This window comes from Microcaecilia unicolor, chromosome 1, assembly GCF_901765095.1.
Source record: "Microcaecilia unicolor chromosome 1, aMicUni1.1, whole genome shotgun sequence".
Classification (NCBI taxonomy): domain Eukaryota; kingdom Metazoa; phylum Chordata; class Amphibia; order Gymnophiona; family Siphonopidae; genus Microcaecilia; species Microcaecilia unicolor.
This window is the reverse complement of record NC_044031.1, coordinates 250,864,540-250,891,455: the sequence shown is the minus strand read 5'-3', so window position 1 is coordinate 250,891,455 and position 26,916 is coordinate 250,864,540. Positions and strand designations below refer to the sequence as shown.

General features: G+C 48.8%; 1 protein-coding gene across 1 annotated transcript in view; it reads right to left on the bottom strand.

Moving 5' to 3' along the window:
• LOC115474884 (golgin subfamily A member 4-like) overlaps positions 1-21,025 on the bottom strand; it is a 191,417-nt gene extending 170,392 nt beyond the window's left edge. The window contains exon 1 of the mRNA XM_030210613.1: positions 20,879-21,025. Within this exon, the coding sequence (XP_030066473.1) occupies positions 20,879-20,926 (48 nt within the window). The 5' untranslated portion in view covers positions 20,927-21,025. The remainder of the gene's footprint in view (positions 1-20,878) is intronic.
• Between the last annotated feature and the right edge of the window lie 5,891 nt (positions 21,026-26,916).

The window sequence follows — 26,916 nt, the reverse complement described above, 5'->3', positions numbered from 1 at the left end:
ATATTGAAAATGCGACCATACCATGCCTCTGTGGTTATGCTCCACGAATAAGTTTGACTGTATTTCTTGAAAGGATTATATAAACTTAGGATGCATGACTAGGGACACAAACATACACTTATTTATTCAATATCACAAATCCTTATCTAGAGCCACAAAACAACTTTTTAGGGTGGATAGTGTTCCTTTTATTATCGACCAGCTAGAGATAGGAGTTTTCATTTTTTGGCACAATATAAGTTATCACAAGAACAAAATATAAGAAAACCAATGGGCTGCATTAGGGGCTTATAAGCCCATTTATGTTTAAACAAAAGAGATCTGCATAAAACAAAATATTTATTTTTTTATTTTGACTTATAAAACCACTTGCCCCTGAAACATGTTCAAAACAGAATAATCCATTTGTGTATCTAAAAGGTAACCTTCTACAAAACAGATGAAGATGTGATTCCATGTACCCCTATGAAAGGAGAGTTTAATTCTACTTCCGTTTAATTGCAATATATTCCATCATCTTTATAACACCAAGCTTCCCAAGGCAGATTACAACAATTTAAGAGTAACCACGACTGCGATGGAGTCCTCTTCAGAGGTTTCTGTTCTCTTACCTCTTCTCTTTTTTTTTTGTTTTTTTTTTTTTGGAAACTAAAGACCAGAACAAGAACAGATAGGCAAAACAAGCACGGCTGACAAAGGGCGGGATCCTGGATTCATCTGCTGCTACTAAAGGAAAGAAAATTATCAGCAGGTAAGGCATAATTTTACCTTCCTTAGCATATGCAGCAGATGAATCCAATAACTGGTGGGATGTACCAAAGCAATCCCTAAGTAGGGTGGGAAGTCGCCGCTCCCCGAGACAGAACCACCGCTGCAAAGGCAGCATCTGAATGGTGAAAGCACACCCGTTCCGCCCAAGAAGTAGATAGCAAACTCGTGAAACTAGCCTGGAATGCCACTGGCGGGATGCAACCTTTCCAAAAAATCCACAAATTATCTGCAATCCAATGAGAAAAAAATCAGATCAAACCAGAGGCTTCCGTCACACAGCAAGAACCAACGACAAAGACAAAGAGAAGATCTGAATGCTGAAAAACATGCAACATCTGCAAATACCGGAGAGCCCTCTGAACATCCAGAAGACGAAGCGCCGTGTACTCCATGTGAAAATCCCCCTCCCAAAAGAAGGGAAGAAAGAGAGACTGAAAAAGAAAAGCCAAACCACAGCCAGAAAAGAAAGAAAGAACCGAAAGCAAGGTCACTCCAGACTCAGCAAATTACAGAAAAAAATAGCTCGGAATGGCTGCACTAAAAATTCAGACACTCCGCGTGCCAAAGAATTGGCAACCAAGAACACTGCTTGTAAGTTCCTAAGTGAAGCATTCTGCAAAGGAACAAAAGGAGTCCGAAGCAATGCTCGGTAGACAAGGAACCCCAAGCTAGACTCGGAGAATACAAATGAGGTTTCATGGAGAAGAAGGTCGCAGCAGCGGAGGAGCAAAGCACTCTGCAAGAAATGCACCACCTCCAAGTGCAAGACCAGGCCAGGCCCTTCTGCAACCCATCCTGCAGAAAGAACTCGATCACTGAGGAACAGATGCCCACAATGAAGACCAAGCGTGGGCTGCAACCAGCCTCAAAAAATCCTCAACACCTGAGAATATGCAGTTGCAGTGGACTGTGGACCACATACAAGATCGCAACAGAACAGTAACCATAGCACCCAAAGAACTCTGTTCCTCAGAGTCGACCTCTCAAAACACCAGGCAGTAAGACCAAATCGAGAGGGATCATCCACTCAGGAGCGGACCCAGAACGAAGAGCCCGGAGTCAAGCAGATCCAAAACGAAGGCACCACCAGGAGCCTCACTCTATCCGTATACCAAGGGCGCCATGGTTAATCCGGAGCTACCAGAATGACTCGACCCCGGTAGAGAGCGATCTGAAAAGAACTCGGCCGCAGAGAGGCCACAGAAGAAACACTATCGAAGAATGTGCTCCGGCCAAGGATGCAATAGAACAACCAGCCCTGCCGAATCACCATCTCTCCGATGACAGAAGAAAGAAGGCATCCAGCCGGGACGCCATCAGATCTACCTGTAGAGCTCTCTACCTGAGGCCACGTTGGAGAAGCACTGGTGCAGAATAACCATTCTGCCGAGACCAGAAGATGGCAGAAAAGAGAACTCACCGTAGGAAAAGCCCGCAAAGTGGGCCGCGTAAAAACGGAACACAAGGTCCTCTGCCCATTCCATGGGGGCAACATGAGACCCACTCTGTCGAAGAAACAGCCACCGCCTCATCTTCTCTGATGACAGAAGCACCATCTAGCCCACAACATGTCCCGAAGTGCTAGAAGACGAACAGCACCAAAAGCAGGTCCAGGCGGGGGAGACGGCACAAGCACCGCCTGGCCTGCAATGTGTCCTGAAAGGCTAGAAGACAAACAGCACCAAAAGCAGAGCCAGGCGGGAGATCGGCTACCCCGTCCCCTGTGCCATCCACCACCCTGGAGACGGAAGGAGGAAGCAAAGGACTTTCCAGTCCGAGAGACAAGCATCCGTGACCACCACCATCCACTGTGGAGGTGCAAAGGCATCCCTTCCACAGGGAGGAATTGCGAAGCCACCAGTTCATACGCCGGCGTACCGAGAACAGCCATGGAAGACACTGCTGTCACTCCTGGAACACAGGAGACCACCCGTCAAGAAACAAGAGCTGTAGATGTTGTCTATGAGCACCGTCCACAGCACTACCTCCAAAGTATCCGCCACAGAGCCCAAGACATGAATGCATAGCCAGGCCCAAGGACTCAGCGCCCTGAGCAGACTGCGCACCCAAGTCTGAACCTAGATCCTCCAGTCCTCGGTCAAGAAAAAAATCGTACCAGAGCTGTCTGGAATGGGACAAGGTGGCTCATTTGAAGGGTGACCACCCAGCTCAAGGATTCCAAGAAGACCCAGGGAAGATAAACTCTCGGATCTCATCTAGAGTGGGGTGCACTCTGATGCTGTCCTTGCGGAGAATGCCGCCAAATTCCCAAACCTAGGAAAAAATGAATGGAGCCATAGCCGTGGAGTGGAGGAGTGGCCTAGTGGTTAGAGCACCGGTCTTGCAATCCAGAGGTGGCCAGTTCAAATCCCGCTGCTGCTCCTTGTGATCTTGGGCAAGTCACTTAACCCTCCATTGCCCGGTCCTGTCAGAAATCTTCTGTTTCTTCTGTTTTGTTTTTTTAACACCAAATGAAGGCAAAGGAGCTCTCTTGGTTTTTGGGTGTTTTTTTTTTTTTTTACTGGTGAGGAAGGCTAGAGCTCTAAAGACCGGGAGGCAAGGGGGAAAAGGGTGAAGCAGGGACCCAGAAGACTGAGTATGCCCCCAAAGTCAGCACCACCAGCCAGACACCCCTAAACTCAACTGGCCCACAGGACCCAGGAGTATCCCCAACAGACAAATCCAGGAGCTGCTGAAGCGCCGTCCACCACCATGTACTGAGGTGAAGGAGGAGCTGGCCATCTGGTATCACTGCCTTCAGCTTTGTAATCTCTATCTCCACCTGCTGGTAGATGGACACAACCCACCAGTTCTTGGATTCATCTGCTGCATACGCTAAGGAAAAAATGTTTTATGGGTGGGAAATTCTCATCAGATGATACCTCAAATGAATCCTAAATTAGCAGGGGTGGAAGTTTTGTTGAAATCAGATATTAAACTGCTGGGAGTCTTTCTTGATTCTAGGTTATCTATGGATTTGCATTTACCTCTGAAACTCAGAATCTTTTTTAAAATTGAAATTGTTGAGGAGATTAAAGCAATACTTTGAGGAATACCAGTTTAAATGGATAATTTAATCTTTAGTTCTTATGTCCCTGGATTATTGTAATGTGGTTTGTGTGGATCTCTCACAAAAGCAGATTTGTAGGCTGCAAGCAGTTTAGAATGCTACAGCAAAATTAGTAGTAAGTGGTAGGAGATTTGATCATGTAACTCCTTACTTAATACACCTACACTGGCCCTCTGTTAGAGCTAGAATTCAGTTTAAAATCTTGCTGCTTTTTTTTTTATTATTTTGTATGATTTTAGCCCTTCTTATTTGACTAATTTTGTTAAACTTTATACCCCTGCACGAAGTTTGCTATCGATGGAGGAAGCAAATACTGGTTAATCAGTTTAAGGGCTCTCTGGGGTCATTTTACAAAGCAGTGGTAAAAAATGGCACGAGGTAGTGTGGGCATGTCATTCTGGTGCATGCTGGGCCACTTTACTGCAGCTGGGGAAAAGGTCATTTTTTAATGGGCCAGGAAATGGGTGTGCACAAAAATTAAACTAGCACGCTCCTATTTACATCCTGGGCCCTGTCAGCCCTAGCGCTAACTATGCAGCACGCGCCAACATAGTAGCGCTGCCGATTACTACTGGGAACACCCCCCCCCCCCCCCCCATTGTAGAAAATAGAAAAATATTTTCTACCGCAAGATTTGGAGGGGCATAATCAAACGCGTACTCGCAGGACATCCCTGCGAAAAGGCAGGGAAACCCGTATTATTGAAACAAGATGAGCGGCCATCTTTTGTTTCGATAATACGGTCGGGGACACCCAAATCGTGAAATTTAGGTCGACCTTAGAGATGGTTGTCCCCAATTTTCGGCCATAATGGAAACTAAGGACACCCATCTCAGAAACGACCAAATGCAAGCCCTTTGGTCGTGGGAGGAGCCAGCATTCGTAGTGCACTGGTCCCCCTGACATGCCAGGACACCAACCGGGCACCCTAGGAGGCACTGCAGTGGACTAACTGATGCACTAACCGAACAGAAAAAGCCCTTCCCTTACCGATCCCTTAGCGATTCGGAAAGGAACAGGCACACGATTTCCTTCCTAAGGAGGGGAAGCCAGTGCAGACCAGCCAAGCATTATGCGTGGCTGCTCTGCGCATGCCAAAGACGGCTTCATACACGCAGACAAGCTGCGTGTATAATAGCTTTCTACAACCTTTAAAAACCACAAGTCCAGGTGAAAACGTCCAAGTGCTCGTCAGGGACGTCTTCTTTTTTTTTTTTTTTTTTTTAGTATGGGTGAAAGACGTCCATGTGTTAGGCACCTTCGCTATGCCTCCGTCGCTGCAACGGGCAGTTGAGAACGTCCAAAATGTGAATGTTTCTGTGAGAAGGACGTCCATGCCTTTGCTATGCCTCCGACATCCCCTTTATTTATTTATTTGGATTTTGGATCACAAGTAGCAGCAGCGGGATTTGAACCGGCCACCTCTGGATTCCCAGACAGTGCTCTAACCACTAGGCCACTCCTCCGCTCCACTCCCTTGAAATCTGGCCGTCCCTGTGGGGGGGGGGGGGGGTAGTTCAGGACGTCCAAAATGTTTGAAAGAAGGATGTCCACGCCTTCACTATGCCTCTGCTGACACACACACCTCCCCTCCCCCCCAGGGACCTGCATACTGCTGCGGACCAAAGTATGATATTTGAGGCTGGCAAAAAAAGGTTTTAAAGTTATTTTTTTCAGGGTGGGAGGGGGTTAGTCACCACTGGGGGAGTCAGGGGAGGTCATCCCTGATCCCTCCGGTGGTCATCTGGTCAGTTCGGGCACCTTTTTGAGGCTTGATCGTAAGAAACAATAGACCAAGTAAAGTCGCCCAAATGCTCGTCAGGGACACCCTTCTTTTTTCCATTATCGCTCGAGGACGCCCATCTGTTAGGCATGCCCCAGTCCCACCTTCGCTACGCTTCCGACACGCCCCCGGGAACTTTGGTAATCCCCGCAACAAGAAGCAGTTGGGGACACCCAAAATCGGCTTTCGATTATGCCGATTTGGGCGACCCTGAGAGAAGGACGCCCATCTCCCGATTTGTGTCGAAAGATGGGCGCCCTTCTCTTTCGAAAATAAGCCTGATAGTGACATACGGTCCTCCACTCCTGCGGGTGTCCTGACAACTGTAACAAGACACATGAAAATTTATAAAATGCAATTCTGTTCAAGAAAAAAAAAAAGTCATCTTGAGGCAAGCAGCAATATCAAGTGACTGAGTGGCTCCATGTAAATACGAAGTCTGATCTGTTCCTATCTGACAGTAGCATGCAGGAGCTGGCATGAATACACAGTGGCACTACCCAAAAGCTTCTAGTATATACTAAGCTGAAGAAGGTTTCCCAGGCAGGCTCTATCAATACATAAGTACATAAGTAGTGCCATACTGGGAAAGACCAAAGGTCCATCTAGCCCAGCATCCTGTCACCGACAGTGGCCAATCCAGGTCAAGGGCACCTGGCACGCTCCCCAAACGTAAAAACATTCCAGACAAGTTATACCTAAAAATGAGGAATTTTTCCAGTCCATTTAATAGCGGTCTATGGACTTGTCCTTTAGGAATCTATCTAACCCCTTTTTAAACTCCGTCAAGCTAACCGCCCGTACCACGTTCTCCGGCAATGAATTCCAGAGTCTAATTACACGTTGGGTGAAGAAAAATTTTCTCCGATTCGTTTTAAATTTACCACACTGTAGCTTCAACTCATGCCCTCTAGTCCTAGTATTTTTGGATAGCGTGAACAGTCGCTTCACATCCACCCGATCCATTCCACTCATTATTTTATACACTTCTATCATATCTCCCCTCAGCCGTCTCTTCTCCAAGCTGAAAAGCCCTAGCCTTCTCAGCCTCTCTTCATAGGAAAGTCGTCCCATCCCCACTATCATTTTCGTCGCCCTTCGCTGTACCTTTTCCAATTCTACTATATCTTTTTTGAGATACGGAGACCAGTACTGAACACAATACTCCAGGTGCGGTCGCACCATGGAGCGATACAACGGCATTATAACATCCGCACACCTGGACTCCATACCCTTCCTAATAACACCCAACATTCTATTCGCTTTCCTAGCCGCAGCAGCACACTGAGCAGAAGGTTTCAGCGTATCATCCATGCTATGAAGACTTGCTATCTTGAGCTTGTCCTTGCAGAAAAACAAGTAGTAAATATTATCTAGGAGCCTGGTACACGGTGATAGCATCATGAAGCCCATGCAAATACAGGAGGTCCAATTACTCACTGTGATCTCAGTCTGTTTTAAGATTATTAAGAACAACATTTCAAGCTCTATTGAAAAGTTCCACTCTTAAAAGACCATACTTAGCAATTACATACAGATTTCTACACAAACGTAAGTACCAAAAAATACAAATGAATGAACAGAGCGGCCCAAACACTCCATCTACTCAGCCTCAACAGGTACACAGAACAGTCTCCGACAGGCTCCAACATGATCTCTGGACAGTGTTCTGAAGTGCAAACAAATAAGTAGAATAGTTAACTCATGCTTGTTTTTAATTTACAGTCATACTGCTTTATTCTAAACACTCTCTACAGCCAAATCCAGGACCACTGTACGTTGTTCAGGACTCAGATTAAAGGGTTACAAACCATGAATATGCATATAGACCCAATTTCAGCAGCTGAACTCTACAAGAGTACTTTATTAAACTCTGAGTCAAAAAGAAAACATAGTAATACTGTTTTTTGGCCTGAAACACAAGTTAACATGAACAGATTTGTCATTTGTAAACTAGCATTGAAAATCCTTCAAATATATCCGGAAGGGTGCAGTTTCCGACTCCAGGAGCACCTTCCAAACCTCTACTAACCTGACACAGCCTTCTGCCAATGAGTAATCAGCACACAATCCAAGTACACTGCATACAATACTTATATCGTACTTTAAACAATCCTTGCTAGTAGAAAACCAGCTGTTTAATGTACTATAACCATTTGATTCTCACCAAGGGCTACAAAGAAGTCTGGATTTTTAGAATGTCCAAAGTGGCTGGTCATCAGACAGTTCAAAGTACACCTAAAACAAAAGTCTAAGAACAAGGCTAATTTGCACAGCATGATTAAGAAGCATATGAAATGTAATGTGAACAAGTGCAAAAGTGATGCATATGGTGAAAACTACCCCAACTCCAGGTACAAAATGTGTTATTCTGAGTTAGGAGTCACCACTCAAGAAAACCATCTTGGAGTCAACTATCGACAATATGTTAAACTTTCCAGCTCGGTATGCCAGGACTGCTAAAAAAACAACAACAACAAAAAAAGCCAATAGAACATTAGGGATTTTTTGAAAGGGGAATTGAGAACAAAAAATTAAGTATCATTATACCTCTATATAGGTCCCTGGGGCAACCACATCTCAAGTACTGTTTGTAGTGCCTTGTCTCCTTTATGAGAGAGGCAAAGAGAGAATAAACAAGTTAGCGTTCTTCAACTTGGAGAAAAGACACCTGAGAGGAGATATGATAGAAGTTTAAAAATTATGCATAGGATAGAATGGTTAAATAGGAAATAGTTGATTAACCTTCCAAGCAACACCAAAACAAGAGGACACTTCATGAAACTAACAACCCGGACTTCTGATAGACCTGCTTTTCAAGATGGCTGCACGCTGATCGAGCTCCCTGAGCTTTCCTCCCCAATTCACCCTCATAAAAGGTCACAAGCTTACTGTGGCAGCTAGAGCTTACCGCACAGCAAGAAGGTGATCTGAGCTGATGCAGCTGGTTAGTAAGAAGTTTGTGAGTCTCTGACAGCGACTCGGTTTGCATGGGAGCCAACTGGGAGAGGGTGGGAGTGTGCCAGACAAGTAGGCAAAGACCAAGAAGCAGATCGCAACTGTGTTGCAATCTATGTGCATCTTCTTGTGGGGCTCTAGCAGTGGAGTGAGGCCCAAGGAAGGTGATATTGCTAGTGGTATGACGTTAAGTGTGCTTCAGACAGCCCACAAGCTTAACACTATCCAACTCAGCCTATAGTGCAGGCCACATACCCCATGTGGAGGAGGCCTGGCAAGCTGTGTGAATTCAACTTTTTTGGGCCCAATAAGTGCACCCTTCTATCTCATACAGGCAGATTAAGCAGCATTTGACAGAGTGAAGCTGCATATCCTCAACTTGCGGATTACATTTGAGATCTTCTATTTATATCTTTGAAGCAATCTTTAATCTGTGAAGAAAAAATGGGGACATAGGGAGGCTGCTTGTGTTGTGCTTCTCTCTGCTCCTGGAAGTTATGAAGTGGCACTAAAGACTGGATTGGATGGTCTCCTTAGACTCTCTCTCTTACCCATCTGGTTGCTCACTGAAATGCAGCAGCAGTTCTAAGCTCTAGAAAACATTGGAGATGTATAGCATTTTCTAGTTCTGCCATGCAAAACTGCCTGCTAAGGTGATCTACCTAAGAATAAGTTTTAGTGTATAACATTTACTCAACAAGCTCTGATCTGGAACTGCTCTATGTTTTATGATAAAGTAGTAATAGAAAAAGTCCAGCAGATACACTCCAACTTCCTCCTCCTCCATTAGAGACCACTGTGCTTTTCACACAGTTACATGCTTTAGATCAGGAGATCAGTCAGGGGAGAGAACACCCTGACTCCCCCGCAGGAAACCAACGCTTCCCCTGCTGCAAAGATGGATGAGAATATATGGGACTTGGGTCTTGCAGAAATTAGAGCAGCTAAACCTGAAATAGTCGACTCCATAGTACCTGCTTGGAACAGAGATTTGCGTCCATCGTATCCCGAGCTGAAGTCATACAGGGGAAATTGCTGGAGTTAGAGAAGGAGCAAACAGAGGATAAACATTCTATAAATAGAATGCTAGCACAAATAGAAGCATTTCAGGACAAGCTGGAAGACCAAGAAAATAGATGCAAAACCTAAGGATTCTTGGTGTCCCAGAGGGCAGAAAGGGGGTGAACCCAATTGCCTATGTGCACAAACTACTCAAGACCTGTTTCCCAAAACAATAGCCATGCCCCCATATTAGGTAGACAAGATTCACAGAGAACTGAGACCGAAGCCAGATTCTAATGTTCCTCCCAGAGTATCTGTAATAAACCTGCTTCGCTACCAAGAGACAGATATGGTCCTCTGAAAGATGCATCTGATCAGGTCATATCAGGTCCTGTAACTATGAAGGCTCCGACATAAAAATCTTCCCTGACCTTAGTGTTGAAACATTGCTAAGAAGGAAAATAATTACAAGATAAAGGCATGAACGCTGAAATGTGGTTTCCGCTAAGGTACTCACAATGGATGGTCAGCAGATATTTCTATCAACCCCTAAAGAGGCAAAGGCTTGATCAAAAAAATATCACCAAAAAACATCTGCTTGTCAGACTCCATCATCAAGAGTTAAACTGTTTGCAAAACATCTATATGTGTCTCTGGACTTCTACAGGCAGCCTATACGAAAAGGGGGCTGCTCCCCATCTCTTGCTCAGAGCTCAAAAGGTTTGGTACCTTCCTCTGGGCAGGAGCTCTCTAAGTCCTCTGGGCTGGATCATTCCTCAGACTCAGGAGATCAGCAGAGAGGAGGAGAGTGGAATGCCTCTTTCTTTCTGCTTAGGAGGTAATCGGACCCTTCCCCCCCACCTCTTCTCATATTTTTGGCACAATCCCCATATCATTTTTGTTGCCTTCCTCTGTCCTGCTCCGATGGTTGGTGAGCCCTTAGGTTCCCCGAGGCCTGGCAAGACCTCCGAGGACCGCCGCGCACCCCGAATCTTCACCCGCGGCGACCGCCGTTCACCGAGGGTTGAGCCCCCAGCTGCAGGCGGCCAGCAGGACTGCTGGAACCGCGGGGTGACGGTCGGCTTGGCTGGTAGTCAGCAACTCAGTCTCTAAAGGGCAGCTAGCAAGGACAGTTAGCGCCGAAAAGGAACACAGTCTCTAAAGGGGGCTAGCAAGGTCGGCTAGCTGAAGAGGACACAGTCTCTGAAGATGGCTAGCAAGGACGGCTAGCTGGAAGGACACAGTCTCTGAGGGTGGCTAGCAAGGACGGCTAGCTGGAAGGACACAGACTCTGAAGGTGGCTAGCAAGGACGGCTAGCTGGAAGGACACAGACTCTGAAGGTGGCTAGCAAGGACGGCTAGCTGAAGAGGATACAGTCTCTGAAGGTGGCTAGCAAGGACGGCTAGCTAGAAGGACACAGTCTCTGAAGATGACTAGCAAGGACGGCTAGCTGGAAGGACACAGTCTCTGAAGATGACTAGCAAGGACGGCTAGCTGGAAGGACACAGTCTCTGAAGATGGCTAGCAAGGACGGCTAGCTGGAAGGACACAGTCTCTGAGGGTGGCTAGCAAGGACGGCTAGCTGGAAGGACACAGACTCTGAAGGTGGCTAGCAAGGACGGCTAGCTGGAAGGACACAGACTCTGAAGGTGGCTAGCAAGGACGGCTAGCTGAAGAGGATACAGTCTCTGAAGGTGGCTAGCAAGGACGGCTAGCTAGAAGGACACAGTCTCTGAAGATGACTAGCAAGGACGGCTAGCTGGAAGGACACAGTCTCTGAAGATGGCTAGCAAGGACGGCTAGCTGAAGAGGATACAGTCTCTGCAGATGGCTAGCAAGGACGGCTAGCTGAAGAGGATACGGTCTCTGCAGATGGCTAGCAAGGACGGCTAGCTGAAGAGGATACAGTCTCTGAAGGTGGCTAGCAAGGACGGCTAGCTAGAAGGACACAGTCTCTGAAGGTGACTAGCAAGGACGGCTAGCTGGAAGGACACAGTCTCTGAAGGTGATTAGCCTTCCGATCCACTGTGGGGGCTTCTGACGAACGAAACGGAAGCACCCGTCTCTTTCCGTTTCGTTGTTTAAATCCCCCGCCCGTCCATCCCCTAGAAGCAGCTGGAGCCAATCCCCCCGGCCTAAGCAGGCAAGGGAGGCCTGGATTGGCCAGCGTGCCCGGCGGGCGGGGTTTCCTTGTCTATGCGCCAATCCTGCGCGAGTAGGCGGGGCTGGCTCGCGGGTCTGCTCCGGCGAGGGAGACGACGACGCCGGCGCCGCCATCTTGGCCGGCGTATCCCCTTCTCCGAGGCCGGCGCTCGCTCCAGCGGATCGCCGGCCTCGGAGCGGCCCGCGGCAGCGCCGGCCCTGTCGGCGGCTTGTCTTCGCCGCCCCGGATCCCGCGGCCTCCGTTGGTCTTCGCCCCCCGCTGGGGGCCCCCAGGTAAGGGCCCGGAACGGGACAGTATCCTCCCCAGATGCCCCCTTCTCCCTGGGCCCGGGCTTGGACGGATACCGGGCGTGGAAGGCTTTGACCAATTGTGGAGCATGTACATTCGCAGCGGGCTCCCAGGAGTTATCTTCAGGGCCAAAATTCTTCCAGGACAATAAGTAATATAGCTTTCCCCGCTGTCTTTTTGCATCCAGGACTTCGTCCACTTCAAACTCTGGATCGGGATCTGCTTCTAGATTTTCGGTCTCCTGCCGTTGAGGATGCCATCGAGACCCTCGGAAACTCTTTAATAAGGAAACATGGAAAGCGTTATGCACCCGCAGGGTACTAGGTAGCCGCAACCGATATGTCACAGCTCCAAGTCGGGATTGGATTGCAAAGGGTCCAATGTACCGAGGTCCCAATCTACGGGAGGGCACCCGAAGCCGGAGGTATCTCGTGCTTAACCATACCTTCTGCCCTGGTTGCAAGACGGGAGCGGTTTTCCGATGCCGATCTGCGAAGATCTTGTATTTGGTGGCTGCCTTCTGCAGTTGTTCTCGGGCCGTTTCCCAGACTCTTTGCAGATCTGCCAGAGTTTCATTAACCATGGGGGTCGGAGATCCAGACGGGAACGGTGCTGGAAGTCGAGGATGTCGTCCATACACCAAGAAGAATGGAGAGTCTCCCGAGGCCGAGTGGACACTGTGGTTATATGCAAACTCGGCCCAAGGGAGTAGGGAGACCCAGTTATCTTGGCGTTTGTTGACAAATGCTCGTAGGAACCCTTTTAACGTTTGGTTCGTCCTTTCGACCATACCATTGGTTTGGGGATGGTATGCGGATGAGAAATGGGTTTTCACCCCCAATGCAGTACACAAGGCCCTCCAGAAACGCGAGGTGAATTGGGGGCCTCGGTCACTAATAATCCGAAGAGGCAGCCCATGAAGTCGAAAAATGTGTTGAATGAAGAGTTGAGCTAATGCGACCGCCGAAGGAAGTCCCGGCAAGGGAACGAAATGGGCCATTCGGGAAAAACGGTCAATTACCACCCAAATCACCGTATGTCCCCGGGAACTGGGGAGGTCGGTGATAAAATCCATGGAAAGCTCCGTCCAGGGCCCTGTCGGTACGGGCAGTGGTTGTAGCTTCCCCATGGGGGTCCCGATCACCGGTTTGGTCCGGGCGCACACAGGACAGGTGGTGACAAATTGAAGAATGTCCCGCCTCATCTGAGGCCATTGATACTGTCGGGTAATGAGACGGAGTCTTTTGATACCCAAAATGTCCCGCCCATCTGGACGAATGCCCCCATTGCATAACTTTCGCTCGCTCAGCGGCCGGCACTAGTTCTCTCGTAGGAGCCATCTCCCCCACGGCCGCGCTGAGGCATGCCGGATCCAACATGGAATGGGTCTCTTTAGTCTCCTCTGGAATCTCAAATGCTCTGGAGAGGGAATCCGCAGGGGTATTCTGAGCAGCCGCCCAAAAAACCAATTGAAAATGAAATCTGGCGAAAAACAATGACCACCGGGCTTGTCGGGGATTGAGCCGTTGAGCCTCTTGTAGATACAGTAGATTCTTGTGGTCAGTGATCACTGTGAATCGATGTTCCGCTCCCTCCAGCAGATGTCTCCATTCCTGCAGGGCTAATTTCAATGCTAGGAGCTCTCTGTCCCCTACTGTATAATTACATTCCGCCGGGGAGAATCTACGAGAGAAGAAAGAGCAAGGCTGGCGTCGGCCCTTAGAATTCACTTGCGAGAGGACCCCCCCGGCTCCCAACGCGGACGCATCCACTTCCACAATAAAGGGCTTGTCTGGATCCGGGGCTAACAAAATGGACGCTGAGTCGAATGCCTCCTTTACCTGGCGAAAAGCCACCTGCGCCTCGGGCGGCCAGTCCCGGACCTTCGCGTTTTTTCTAGTGAGCGCGGTCAACGGCGCCGTCAGTTGTGAATACTGGGGAATAAACTGGCGATAGTAGTTCACGAATCCCAAAAAACGTTGCAGTGCTTTCAATCCCAGTGGTTGTGGCCATTCTCGAATTGCCCGGAGTTTGTCCGGTTCCATCTGTAGCCCCCCGGGTAACAGGATGTGTCCCAAAAATGGTAACGAACTCTGGTGAAAAGCGCACTTGCTGAGCTTAGCAAACAGGCGGTACTATCGTAGCCACTGCAGCACTGCGCGAACATGACCCACATGTTCCGCGGGGTTTTGGGAAAACACCAAGATGTCGTCCAGATAAACAATTACCGTGGAGTTCAGCAAATCCTCGAGCACAAAATTAATAAGTCGCTGAAACACCGCAGGGGCATTACATAGGCCAAATGGCATCACCCGATACTCGAAATGTCCCTCGTGGGTGTTAAAAGCCGTTTTCCATTCGTCCCCTCGCCGGATCCGCACTAAGTTGTAGGCCCCCCTTAAGTCCAACTTGGTAAACATCTGGGCTCCTTGCAGCCTGTCAAAGAGTTCGGGAATGAGCGGGAGAGGAAAGCGATCCTTTACCGTGATGGCATTTAACCCCCGATAATCGATACAGGGCCTCAAGGAGCCATCCTTCTTAGTAACAAAAAAAGAATCCTGCCCCGGCCGGAGACGTAGAAGGCCGGATGAAACCTCTTCGCAGATTCTCCCGGATGTACTCCTGCATCGCCTTGGACTCCCCTCGGGACAGGGTATACAGTCGGCCCCGCGGTGGCATGGTATCTGCCATCAAGTTAATGGCACAGTCAAACGACCGATGAGGCGGTAGAACTTCCGCCTCCACTGGACAAAACACATCTGCAAAGTCCCTATAGTCCATGGGCAGGGAGCCCAGCTCTATCCGCGCCCCCCCCCCCCCCCGGGCGTACTAGTAAATGCAGGGCAGCTGCCGGTCCGGCCCTTACAACAGTTCTCCCGACAGGAACTGCCCCAAGCTTGGATACTTCCCTTGGTCCAGTCAATAACAGGGCTATGACTCCGTAGCCAGGGCAATCCTAGAACCACTGGATGAATGGTCCGGGATAGTACCAGGAATTGAACTTCTTCCCGGTGATCCTCCCCCACCTGCAATTCCAAAAAGGAGGTGATCTCCGTGACCGGCTGTGGTAATGTAGTTCCCTGGATAGAGGTGATTTGCAGCGCCGGCCGCCGCGGGAGCGTGGGCCAGCCCATCTGTTGTAGCAGTTCGTACCCGATGAAGTTGCCCCCCGACCCAGAGTCCACAAGGGCCCGGGTCTGGATAGCGGTCTCGTGCCACCGCAGAATGACCGGAAGTGTGATCAAGGAATCCGGTAGGGGAGCGGATTGCCCCAAGACCCCTCCCCTCAAGGTGCCTTGGGGGAGACGTTTCCCGCCCGGGCGGGACAGGCTCGAATAAAATGTCCGGCCTCACCACAATAGAGGCACAGTCCGTCCCACAAGCGTTTCTTCCTGTCGGAAGGGGCCAGTCGTTGACGGCCCATCACCATCGGCTCCTCCCCATTGTCCTTGGAGTCCCGATTCCCCCGGCGAGGAGACGGCCCCTTAGTAGTCCGGGACGTTCCCCGTGCCCACTTCTGCCGTTCCGCCCGGGCTCTCGCCCGCTCCTGGAACCGGGTATCTACGCGGATACAGAGCGAAATCAGGGCGTCCAGTTGGCCTGGGACCTCTCGCCCTGCCAATTCGTCCTTGATTCGTTCTTGTAACCCTTCCGTAAAGATGGCCATTAAGGACTCCGGGTTCCAACGGAGCTCCGTGGCTAAAGTCCGGAAACGAATGGCATAATCGGCCACCGTTCCCTCACCCTGATGAATTCGCAGCAGTTCCGAGGCCACGGAAGATGGTCTCCCAGGAAGGTCGAACACCATACGAAAGCGGCGCTGAAATTCACTATAGTCATCCAAGATGGGGTCCTGTTGCTCGTTAAGTGGGGCCACCCATGCCAGGGCCTTCCCTTCACATAAGCCCATGATATATCCCACTTTACTTTGGTCCGAAGCAAATGTCTCCGGTTGCATCTGGAAGGCCAAGTTGCACTGATTGAGGAACCCCCAGCAACCTCCGGGGGCCCCATTATATCGCGCCGGCTCAGGGAACCGAGGTCCCGTGCGGAACCATCCCAAACGGGGAGCCGCTGCGGCCCCCTGGACCGCGGCGGCCTGGTTCTGTACCTGAAGCGTAGAAAGTTGCGAGCATACGTTCTGGAGCGCCCCCGACAGGGCGTTCAGCTGCTCCTGCTGCTGCTGAAGTACCTTGGCCAGGTCCCGTAGATCGGGCTGCGTAGGCGAGCTCATGGCTTCCGTTTCCTGTCCTGCTCCGATGGTTGGTGAGCCCTTAGGTTCCCCGAGGCCTGGCAAGACCTCCAAGGACCGCCGCGCACCCCGAATCTTCACCCGCGGCGACCGCCGTTCACCGAGGGTTGAGCCCCCAGCTGCAGGCGGCCAGCAGGACTGCTGGAACCGCGGGGTGACGGTCGGCTTGGCTGGTAGTCAGCAACTCAGTCTCTAAAGGGCAGCTAGCAAGGACAGTTAGCGCCGAAAAGGAACACAGTCTCTAAAGGGGGCTAGCAAGGTCGGCTAGCTGAAAAGGACACAATCTCTGAAGATGGCTAGCAAGGACGGCTAGCTGAAGAGGATACAGTCTCTGAAGGTGGCTAGCAAGGACGGCTAGCTGGAAGGACACAGTCTCTGAGGGTGGCTAGCAAGGACGGCTAGCTGGAAGGACACAGACTCTGAAGGTGGCTAGCAAGGACGGCTAGCTGAAGAGGATACAGTCTCTGAAGGTGGCTAGCAAGGACGGCTAGCTGGAAGGACACAGTCTCTGAAGATGGCTAGCAAGGACGGCTAGCTGAAGAGGATACAGTCTCTGAAGGTGGCTAGCAAGGACGGCTAGCTGAAGAGGATACAGTCTCTGAAGGTGGCTAGCAAGGACGGCTAGCTGGAAGGACACAGTCTCTGAAGGTGGCTAGCAAGGACGGCTAGCTGAAGAGGATACAGTCTCTGAAGGTGGCTAGCAAGGACGGCTAGCTGGAAGGACACAGTCTCTGAAGGTGGCTAGCAAGGACGGCTAGCTGAAGAGGATACAGTCTCTGAAGGTGGCTAGCAAGGACGGCTAGCTGGAAGGACACAGTCTCTGAAGGTGGCTAGCAAGGACGGCTAGCGAAGAGGATACAGTCTCTGCAGATGGCTAGCAAGGACGGCTAGCTGAAGAGGATACGGTCTCTGCAGATGGCTAGCAAGGACGGCTAGCTGAAGAGGATACAGTCTCTGAAGGTGGCTAGCAAGGACGGCTAGCTGGAAGGACACAGTCTCTGAAGGTGATTAGCCTTCCGATCCACTGTGGGGGCTTCTGACGAACGAAACGGAAGCACCCGTCTCTTTCCGTTTCGTGGTTTAAATCCCCCGCCCGTCCATCCCCTAGAAGCAGCTGGAGCCAATCCCCCCGGCCTAAGCAGGCAAGGGAGGCCTGGATTGGCCAGCGTGCCCGGCGGGCGGGGTTTCCTTGTCTATGCGCCAATCCGGCACGAGTAGGCGGGGCTGGCTCGCGGGTCTGCTCCGGCGAGGGAGACGACGACGCCGGCGCCGCCATCTTGGCCGGCGTATCCCCTTCTCCGAGGCCGGCGCTCGCTCCAGCGGATCGCCGGCCTCGGAGCGGCCCGCGGCAGCGCCGGCCCCAGTGGCGGCTTATCTTCGCCGCCCCGGATCCCGCGGCCTCCGTTGGTCTTCGCCCCCCGATGGGGGCCCCCAGGTAAGGGCCCAGAACGGGACATCCTCTGGACCGCAAGTTTTCTTACATCTTTAGCAAGATAAGGCCTCCAAACTGAACACAATACTCCAAGTGGGGCCTCACCAATGACTCCTTGCTGGTTAAATTGCCTGTTTGGAGCTAACTGCTAATTTTCAGTGGCACTTAACTGGTTAGTGCTGCTGAAAACAACTGGTAGCGCCAAACTGAAAACTGGCTGTTTTGGGGGAATTCCAGGGGCAGAGTCAGCGCTTGGTCAGTTACGTGCCAGTATTCAGTACTCAACTGGCCAGGTTATCCACATAAATGAGACAGTATAAAAGTAAGTCCTATATTTATGTGATGCCCCATAGCCAGTTAAGTGCTGAATATCAGACCTAACAGTAAAGTGTGAGCCAGTTCCACAAAACCGGGTATTCAGTGCTGAAGCCCAGACAGGGCCCGGCACTGAAAATCCAGGAATACCAGCGGCGGTCAGCAAAATACTAAGTGCAGCCAGCTGAATGTCAACCCCATGGTATTTATCATAACTATGTCATTCAAATGTTAATCTAATGCACTGACTATTGAAATATTTCATTTGTGTTGCGCGGACACTGTGAATTTCAGAACTATGTTATATGAATGTGTTTTCCATATTGCCTATTATGATGTATCATTTATTTTATAAAATTTATAGACCACATGATCTACAATTCTCAGTGGCATTCAATCATACATGCATATTGATACATAAAATTATTTAAAAAAAATCACACAAACAATAAAATTTTAATTCTTCAATTCTATAAATCAATGGCCCCTCAACTATCTATATATATAAAAGGCAACCCCAACATTCTATGAAGCCTCCAGCCGGAAGTGTGAAGCACCAGAGATATCCGGTTTCCCCATGAGTGAAGGAAAACAGCACAGCACGAAATCCCTCTCTCTGTAACAGTGAAGGACTCAGGGGGGAGGGGAGAGAGACGCCGTCACTCTCTCGGTAATACAAACACAGCACAGCAGGAAACGTAACACTGAAGGACTGGACTCCGAGGGGGGAGGGGGAGAGAGAGAGAGAGGGCAGGGACACTCCCACATGCACACTCTGAAGAAAACCTTGCTAGCCCCCGTTTCATTTGCATCAGAAACGGGGCTTTTTTACTAGTCTTTATTAACAACACATTGAAACAAAGTCATTAATGCCTTTTTTAACTGATCTAACTTCTTAATTATTCTCAGTGACAGAGGGGCATTTTCGATAGTGCATCTAAATCCAACTTTGTACATTTTGCGCTAAACATCCAAAATCCAAATAGAAAATACACCCATTTCTGAAAAAATAAAAATGGCTACCTTTTTTTTCAAAAATACCATTTCAAACAAGGTTTTGTGTTTTGTGCATTTATCTTTTCAATCCATTAGGATGGAGGGGCCAGAAATTTTAGCAGACTGGCCCCCCAGACATCCCAGGAGAGCATTGGGGCTTCCTAAGGGCCACTGCAGTGGACTTCAGATAAATGTTCCCAGGTACCACACCTCACCGTTGCTCCCTTATTTTGTCTGCAAAGCCCTTCAAAACTCACACAAAACCCACTACCCCCCACTGTACACCACTACAATAGGCCTTATGGTTGAAGAGGGCACCTATATATGGGTACAATTGGTTTCTGGTCAGTTCTGGAGGGCTCACAGTTTCCACCACAAGTATGACAGGTAGTGCAAGACAGGGACCTGAAGTCCCCCACTGCATAATGCACTACACTATTCTAAGAACCTGCATGCTGCTCTAATAGACCAAACTATAACATCTGAGGCTGCCATAAAGGCTGGTTAAGTCATATTTTTATCCACATTTTTGGGAGTGGGAGGGGGGTCGGTGACCATTGGTCATTTAGGGAACCTTTTTCTGCCTTATTTGTTCTAAAAACCGATCTAGCTCAAAACGTCTTAGTTTTAGTTCTGGACAGTTGTTTTGTTCCATTATGGCTGAAAAACACCTAAGTCTTAGGAACACACATATCCCACCCTTAACACACACACCCCTTGAGATTTGGATGCACTGCAGGTGAACAGCATAAAAAATATCTGAAAAATAGGTTTCAAAAATACCGATTTGGACATTTTTGTGAGAAAAACATCCAAATGCTGATTTATGTCACTTTTTTATATTTTTCTTTCAAAAATGGGCCCCAAAGGCAGACTTCCTTAAGTCAGGCCCAACAACATAAAAAATTGTTGACCTATATTCTTCCAGGCAAATTATTTGCACTCTGTTGTCATCTATCATATTTTTATTATATGCCTATTCTGTTGTGTTGTTTAATTGTATATATTTCTTTTTTTTTGTATCACATTTTATTAAAGGTTTTCAAAATACAACAGAAAAGTATACACAAAAGCAAACTCTTATGTTACTGTTATTTCTAGGATTCAATTTGCCATTTCCAAGTTTAGCTCTTTGATTACATTTATGTTTGATCATACCCCTAGTGTAAGTTTTATGCCTAGCTGTACCTATTGTACACCCTCATTGGCTAATCTCTTCAAAAAAAAAAAAGTCAGTTAATAAATTCCAATTCATACAATATGTTTCAGACCATTTTTGTTATGATTGTACTGTGTGAAATGGAATTTATTAACTGCCTAAACCACCCTGTCTAACAAATTCTCTGGTATGCACCTAGACACAAATATGCATATACCTCTTATCAGCAATAGGGAATGTAAGCAAGTCAGAAACCTTTTAATAACCCTTCAGGAATATCTTATCTGAACAAAAAAAAAACATAAATAATGGTACATCCACCTGGCACCGATTATAAGACGTTATGACAATTCTTATATTCTTATGACAAGATGAATCCAAGACCAGAAAATAGCAAAGCAACAGACACTATAACTACAAGATTAGGAAGAATGACCACCCAACTTCATATCTAAACTACAGGACCCTACATACATTGCGGCAAAACCCGGATACTGACAGCTTATATAATGGCATGGAGTTCTGTGTCAACCCGAGGAGGTGGTGGCATGAGAGCAAAAGTAGCATCACCTCCTCCTCCACCACTACATCAATCCAACGGGTTGTCAAAGCCGTGCCCGTGGGTACTTCTGGTGGAGGGAAATACTGATGAAAGATGTCAGGAGAATCCCGTTGCTTCACGGTTACCTGTTGTTGCTCCTGCTCCGAAATCTTCTGCTTCAGCTTCTTAAACATCTTGAAGCGCGTGAAGGCGGAGAAAAGGGGATAACTACACGGGGTGCCTTTGCCTTACCCGCGCACCGCTGACGTTTCTCACAAGAGCTCCACCGCAGCCGCTTCCGCCTACCCAGCAACCCCCTCTGGCTACCGCGCACGCGTAAACAACGCCAACGTGGAAGATCGGGTACGGGCAGGGAAGAAGCACAAACTAGACGCACTGGCGCTAAGTGTTAGGAACCCATGCTATGCTACTGCTAGCTACCCTGTTCCTTTCACCTGCTGTAATCGCCACGGTGAGTCTGCCCTGCTCAAATGACACTTCAAGCTCGCGTGCTGCTCATTCAAGTTCGGTGATCAACGCCTATGTGTACTAGGCAATCTTTTGGGGTAGCCACAAAGAGATTTTTTTTTTTTTTCAATAACGGGACAGGACGCCTACGTGAGAAGTCAATGCGTTTATTGTAAGACTATTTGTAAAAGGCGATATGGGCACCTATATGCTTTTGTAAAATAGACACCCACAATCTGCCCCAAAAGCGCACAAACTTACACCTGACTCCAAAATAAATAAATAAATATAAATAGGAAAGGTGGGGGAGTCACATGATGCGCTGAGAGAGTACGACATGCAGCTCTGCTCTCCGAGGCCCAACGCCCGAAATCGTCAATAAACCACGCTCAAACTTCACAAATTGGCAGATAGAGGCTAGATCTACTAACTCAACACGCCGATGGATAAATTTCTGGACGCGCCTTCCAAAATAATGCCAGTGCACAACGCCGAAAAAGAAAAACCGCGAGCGGTAGATCTCGGTGCGGTACAGCTGCCACAGCGGAGTGGGCCGACCTTCACTGAAGAACAGCTATCACAGCTAACGGCGGCGGTGGCTCAAGCACTGGAGCCACACCTGGAGAAACTGTCGGTCCAGATTGGTAACTTGACCAGGTTGGCGGAATCGTTCCAACGGACCGGGAAGTCAGAGCGCAGAGTATCGGAATTGGAGGGCGCACGCTCCCCGACACAACTACAACAACTGCAGTCCACACTGACCGCGCTGACTGATAAGGTTGACGACCTAGAAAACAGAGCCCGGCGCTGCAACTTACGCCTCATCGGAATGCCAGAAACGATCTCTGATGCTGTTCTAGCGACGGTGGTAGAAAAATGGCTGACGTCGGAGTTTGCCTTATCGGACCACACGGGGGGAGGCCTGTGCTTGGAAAGAGTACACCGCATAGGCCGCGTCCAAGATGGCCACCAGGCCCCGCGTGTGGTCATCTTAAAAGTGCACAACTATCTGCATAAGCTGGAGATCTTGAGGGGCTATCGGTTGAAACGAGAGGACACAAAATACAATGGTCACCTTATTAAAATCTTTCAAGATTATTCTGCATCTCTCCAGGAACGGAGAAAGAAATTTACTCCACTGTGTCGTCGCCTGCAGGACCTCCAGACCAGGTTTATGTTTATCTACCCAGCAGTGCTAAAGGTACAACATGAAGGCCGATGGAGGTCGTTTGACACAGAAACAGCAGCAAAAGAATATATAGCAGAACTAGAGCGTAAAGCTGGTGAACTGAACGACAAGAAAGCGGGAGAGTAAGACCACCATTGCCCGCTGCAACTGCTGCAGATGACGAATAATGTAAGATGTGGGACTTTATGATATTACACATAGTGCAAGGGCAGAAGGGCCTCGTGCATGGTAGGGGCTCCCAAGTTCTGTAAAAGGGCAGATGAATAGGGCAGGGGTTTTTGGGCAGTTTTGTTGGGGGGGAGAGAAGAGACAGGTAGGGGAACACAAGGTATTCCAACATGATCAGGCACACATTGTGAGGATAGGATCTCTGCGAGCACACAGTCATCAAGCTGGGGGGGGGGGGAGACTAGAAGAGGGACAAGCATTGGGGGAGGAGCTACTCCGGGGCAAGGCTGGGTGCCTAGGAGATACAGACAGGTGAACATTTTGTGGCCAACACATTTCAAGGAACACCATACATTCAGGTAAAGTGCGACTGATCTCCTGGAACGTGGGAGGCATCTCCTCCCCAATAAAAAGAACCAAAATTTTAGCAGCCCTAAAATGTCATGGAGTAGGGTTAGCCTGCCTCCAGGAGACTCGACTCTCCCAGGAAGAACACGAGAAATTGAAGCGTAATTGGGTGGGAGAGGTATTCTATTCCCCTGCGACCGGTAGGAGGGGTGGGGTAGCTATATTAATACATAAAGCACTTGCGTTACGTGTAAAGCCAAATTGGAGTTCAAAGATGGAGAGGGGAGGATGGTGGGAATACATCTTAATTTGCAGGGGAAGGAGATGCTGTTAGTATCAGCCTACGGTCCAAACACAGCAGCACAGAGCTTCTACGCTCAACTCTTAGCACAATACCAGGGACATGAGGCACTACCATGATCTTAGCGGGAGATCTGGACCAAGTGATGGACACACATTTAGACCGATCAAAAACACTTCAACAGCGGCAGATATCGGACCCCACAGTTTTAGAAAGCTTTTGTCAGGAGCTGGGACTCATAGACCCATGGAGAATATTACATGGGGACGAGAGGGACTATATGCACACATCTAGAGCCCACCACACTCAGTCCAGAATAGATTATATTTTCATGACACAGGATCTCTTCTCCACCACAGAGGCTGAGATAGGTCCTGAAGAGATCTCGGATCATTCCATCACATGGGTTGATCTAGAGTCAGCTCTCTTTTTTCAAAAGCCACCGGGGTGGAGATTCTCAGCGTACTTGTTTCATTCCAAAGATTTTGGGATTTTCTTACAAAAGAAATGGGAGGAATTCCTGCAGAACAACAATAAACACCTTGAGGATATAGTCTTGTTTTGGTCTACAGCTAAAGCTGTACTCAGAGGTGAGATTATATCCTATGTTAGCAGAAGGAATCGGCAAATAGCACAAGGGGTGGGAGCCCTGGAAAAAAAACTCCAGGAGGTACGGAGGAGATATGCCAGAGAACCCACCCAAGCACAATATGAACTCCTCATGTCAACTAAAGCCGCCCTTAATAAGTCTTTTGCATGAAAGACTAACGAGGCCCCTATTATACAGGAAATTCAAGTTGCACAAATTTGGAGATAAAGTGGGAGGGATGGTGGCCAGACTAGTGAAAAGCACTCATAAGTCCCACTTCATTTCGGCCATACAGTAACCGGCAGGAGGGATAACAATCAATCCAGACGAGATAGCACAGACTCTACACCATCATTTTGCCACCCTATATGAGAAAGAACATGAGGAAATAGGAACGCAAGAGGCAATACAGGAATACTTGAAAGCGGTAGGCTTAGAGAGAATCCCACCAGACCGTCTGGCACATCTCAGTAACCCAGTGGAGGCAAAAGAGCTTCAAAAAGCTATTAGCGCGTTGAAGCTCCACTCAGCACCTGGGCCTGACGGTCTTTCAGGGGAGTTTTACAAGATGTTGCAACTTCAGATTATAGGGCCACTAGCTGATTATCTTAGCACGGTAGTAGAGATTGGACACTTCCCACCACATGCTAACATGGCTTCGATAAGCTTGATCCCCAAAAAAGGTAGAGACCCATTGCAACCCAGCTCCTACAGACCAATCTCACTTATCAATGTAGAAACCAATCTATTGTCCCGTATTTTGGCAAATAGGCTGGCGCCCCTGATGCCGCAGATCATTCAGGAAGAGCAGGTGGGATTTGTACGAGGCCGTCAGTCAGTTCTGAACGTGCGCAAGTTAGTGCTAGCCATGCTCCCTCAAACACGTCTGGAGGTCCAACGATTGATTGTGAGCTTAGACGCGGAGCGTGCATTTGATCAGGTGAAATGGTCCTTCATGTTCGAAACCGTGCATAGGACTAAACGGGTGGTACTTACACACAATTGAAACCCTATACACGCACCCGAGAGCCATGATCCGAGTCAATGGGGTCAACACAACGGGATTTGACATTGGCAGAGGCACACGACAGGGCTGCCCCCTGTCACCACTGCTCTTTCTGTTGACCTTAGAACCATTATTATTTGAAATCAGAACACAGAAGAGCATACAAGGCATTCAGGTCAATGAGAGAGAACTTAAAGTATTAGCGTATGCGGGTGACATACTTATGTTATTGAGTGATCCGCAGACCTCTCTGACATGCCTTCTCCACACAATTAATAACTATGGCAGGCTCCTGGGTTACAAACTTAACCAAACAAAGTCCCTAGCCCTACCCCTAGAAGAGACAGTGAAGCAAAATTCGAGCGGCCACCTCCCCGTGCAGTGGGCAGACACAAAGATTTGTTACCTGGGGGTAACTATCCCAGTTGATATGGGGACATTGTATGAAGAAAATGTAGTGCCTTTGTTAAACACCACCAGACGCTTGCTGCAGTTGTGGGGTGCGTGCCCTCTCTCCCTCTCTGGTCATATAGGCCTGTTCAACATGATGATAGCCCCTAAGTGGCTATACACGTTTCAGATGTTGCCATTGTATCTGAGGCGGAGGGAGGAACAGGCTCTCAACCGCATGACACAAAGGTTCTTGTGGAATGGGAAGAGACCGCGGCTCCCCATACACATAATTCAGAAACCAAGGGTACAGGGTGGCATGGGGTTGCTTAACATAAGATACCTAACGATAGCATGCTCAATGAGGCACATTAGAGATTGGCTGATGGGGAAACAAGATTTTTTGGTTACACAACTTGAGATGGCCATTGCTCCCTCTACTCACCTAGGTTGGGGGCTCCATGCAGCTGGAAGAGGGTTGGATGTAGAATGGGGAAGGAACCCTTTAGTGACATCAGCGAGGGCAGCTTGGAAATGGCTCTGCAAGTGGCATAACTTTGATTGGAGAGAGACACTTTTCTTACCGTTGCATCACAACCCAGACTTCCCTGAGGGATCTTCCGCAGTCACTTTCCAACGCTGGCGGAAACTTGGGATCCAATATGTATTTCAGTTGGTGTCAGAAGAGGGTAAAACGCGGCCCTTTCCAGAACTACAGCAGGAATTTAAGCTCACTGAAATTGACTGTTCTGCATACCTGCAAGTGCAACACTATATCACAGCATTGGGCTGGATCAATTTGAGTGAGGACGTTCAGGACACTCTGAATACAGCCTTGACGCTCGGAGCACAGAACCCAGTGCCCCTAACATACCATCACTGATTCCTACAAGATTCAACAGAAGACATAGACTTTCCTACCAGAGCTCAACGATGGGCAAAAGACCTGATGCCAGATGTCACGGGAGAGATATTGTGCAACTTCTTGTCCCATATACAAAGAACGTCTATTTTCACCTGATACTGGGAACTACAGTACAAATTTGCCCTCAGGATGTACATCTCCCCGGCCAGAGCATTTAAGGCAGGCTTTGGGGGCTCGGCAGCATGCCCGTGCTGTGGAGGGGCTCAAGCCACACTAGGACACATGTTCTGGTTCTGCCCCTACGTCTTACGGCTATGGACCCACATACTTGGCGAGATAAAGAGATACTGGGGCAGAACAATCCAGAGACAACCGTTAATTCTCTTCGGGGTATTCAGATATGTAAAACCTGCCCCCCCCCCCCCCGGGCTTTCAGTCCTTTCTAGAGAGAGCCATATTGATGGGGGAGAGAACCATTCTACTTTTCTGGAGAGAGCCTTTGACCCTATCCATAGGAGCCTGGAGAATACAGATGATTAAACTTTTGAAGTTGGAACGGCGGGGAATCCAGGATTTATCCTCTCAGGAGGGCAAACAGCTAAAAAAGACATGGGCAAACTTTTGGGACACTCTACAACCCGCAGCGAGAAGCAGAATCCTAAACTAAGTGGACATTGGACATTGATTAAGATAAGACCGTAGAATAGAATTCCTGTGTTGAAGGGTGGGAGGGGCGGGATGGAGTTGGGTAAGGGAAGGGGGGTTGGGGGGAAGGAATAGGAGCGGAAGGGAGGGGTTAGGGGGGTTTGATAAAAGAAATAACTCATGTTCGAACTTTTGTTTGTTGATATTATACTTAC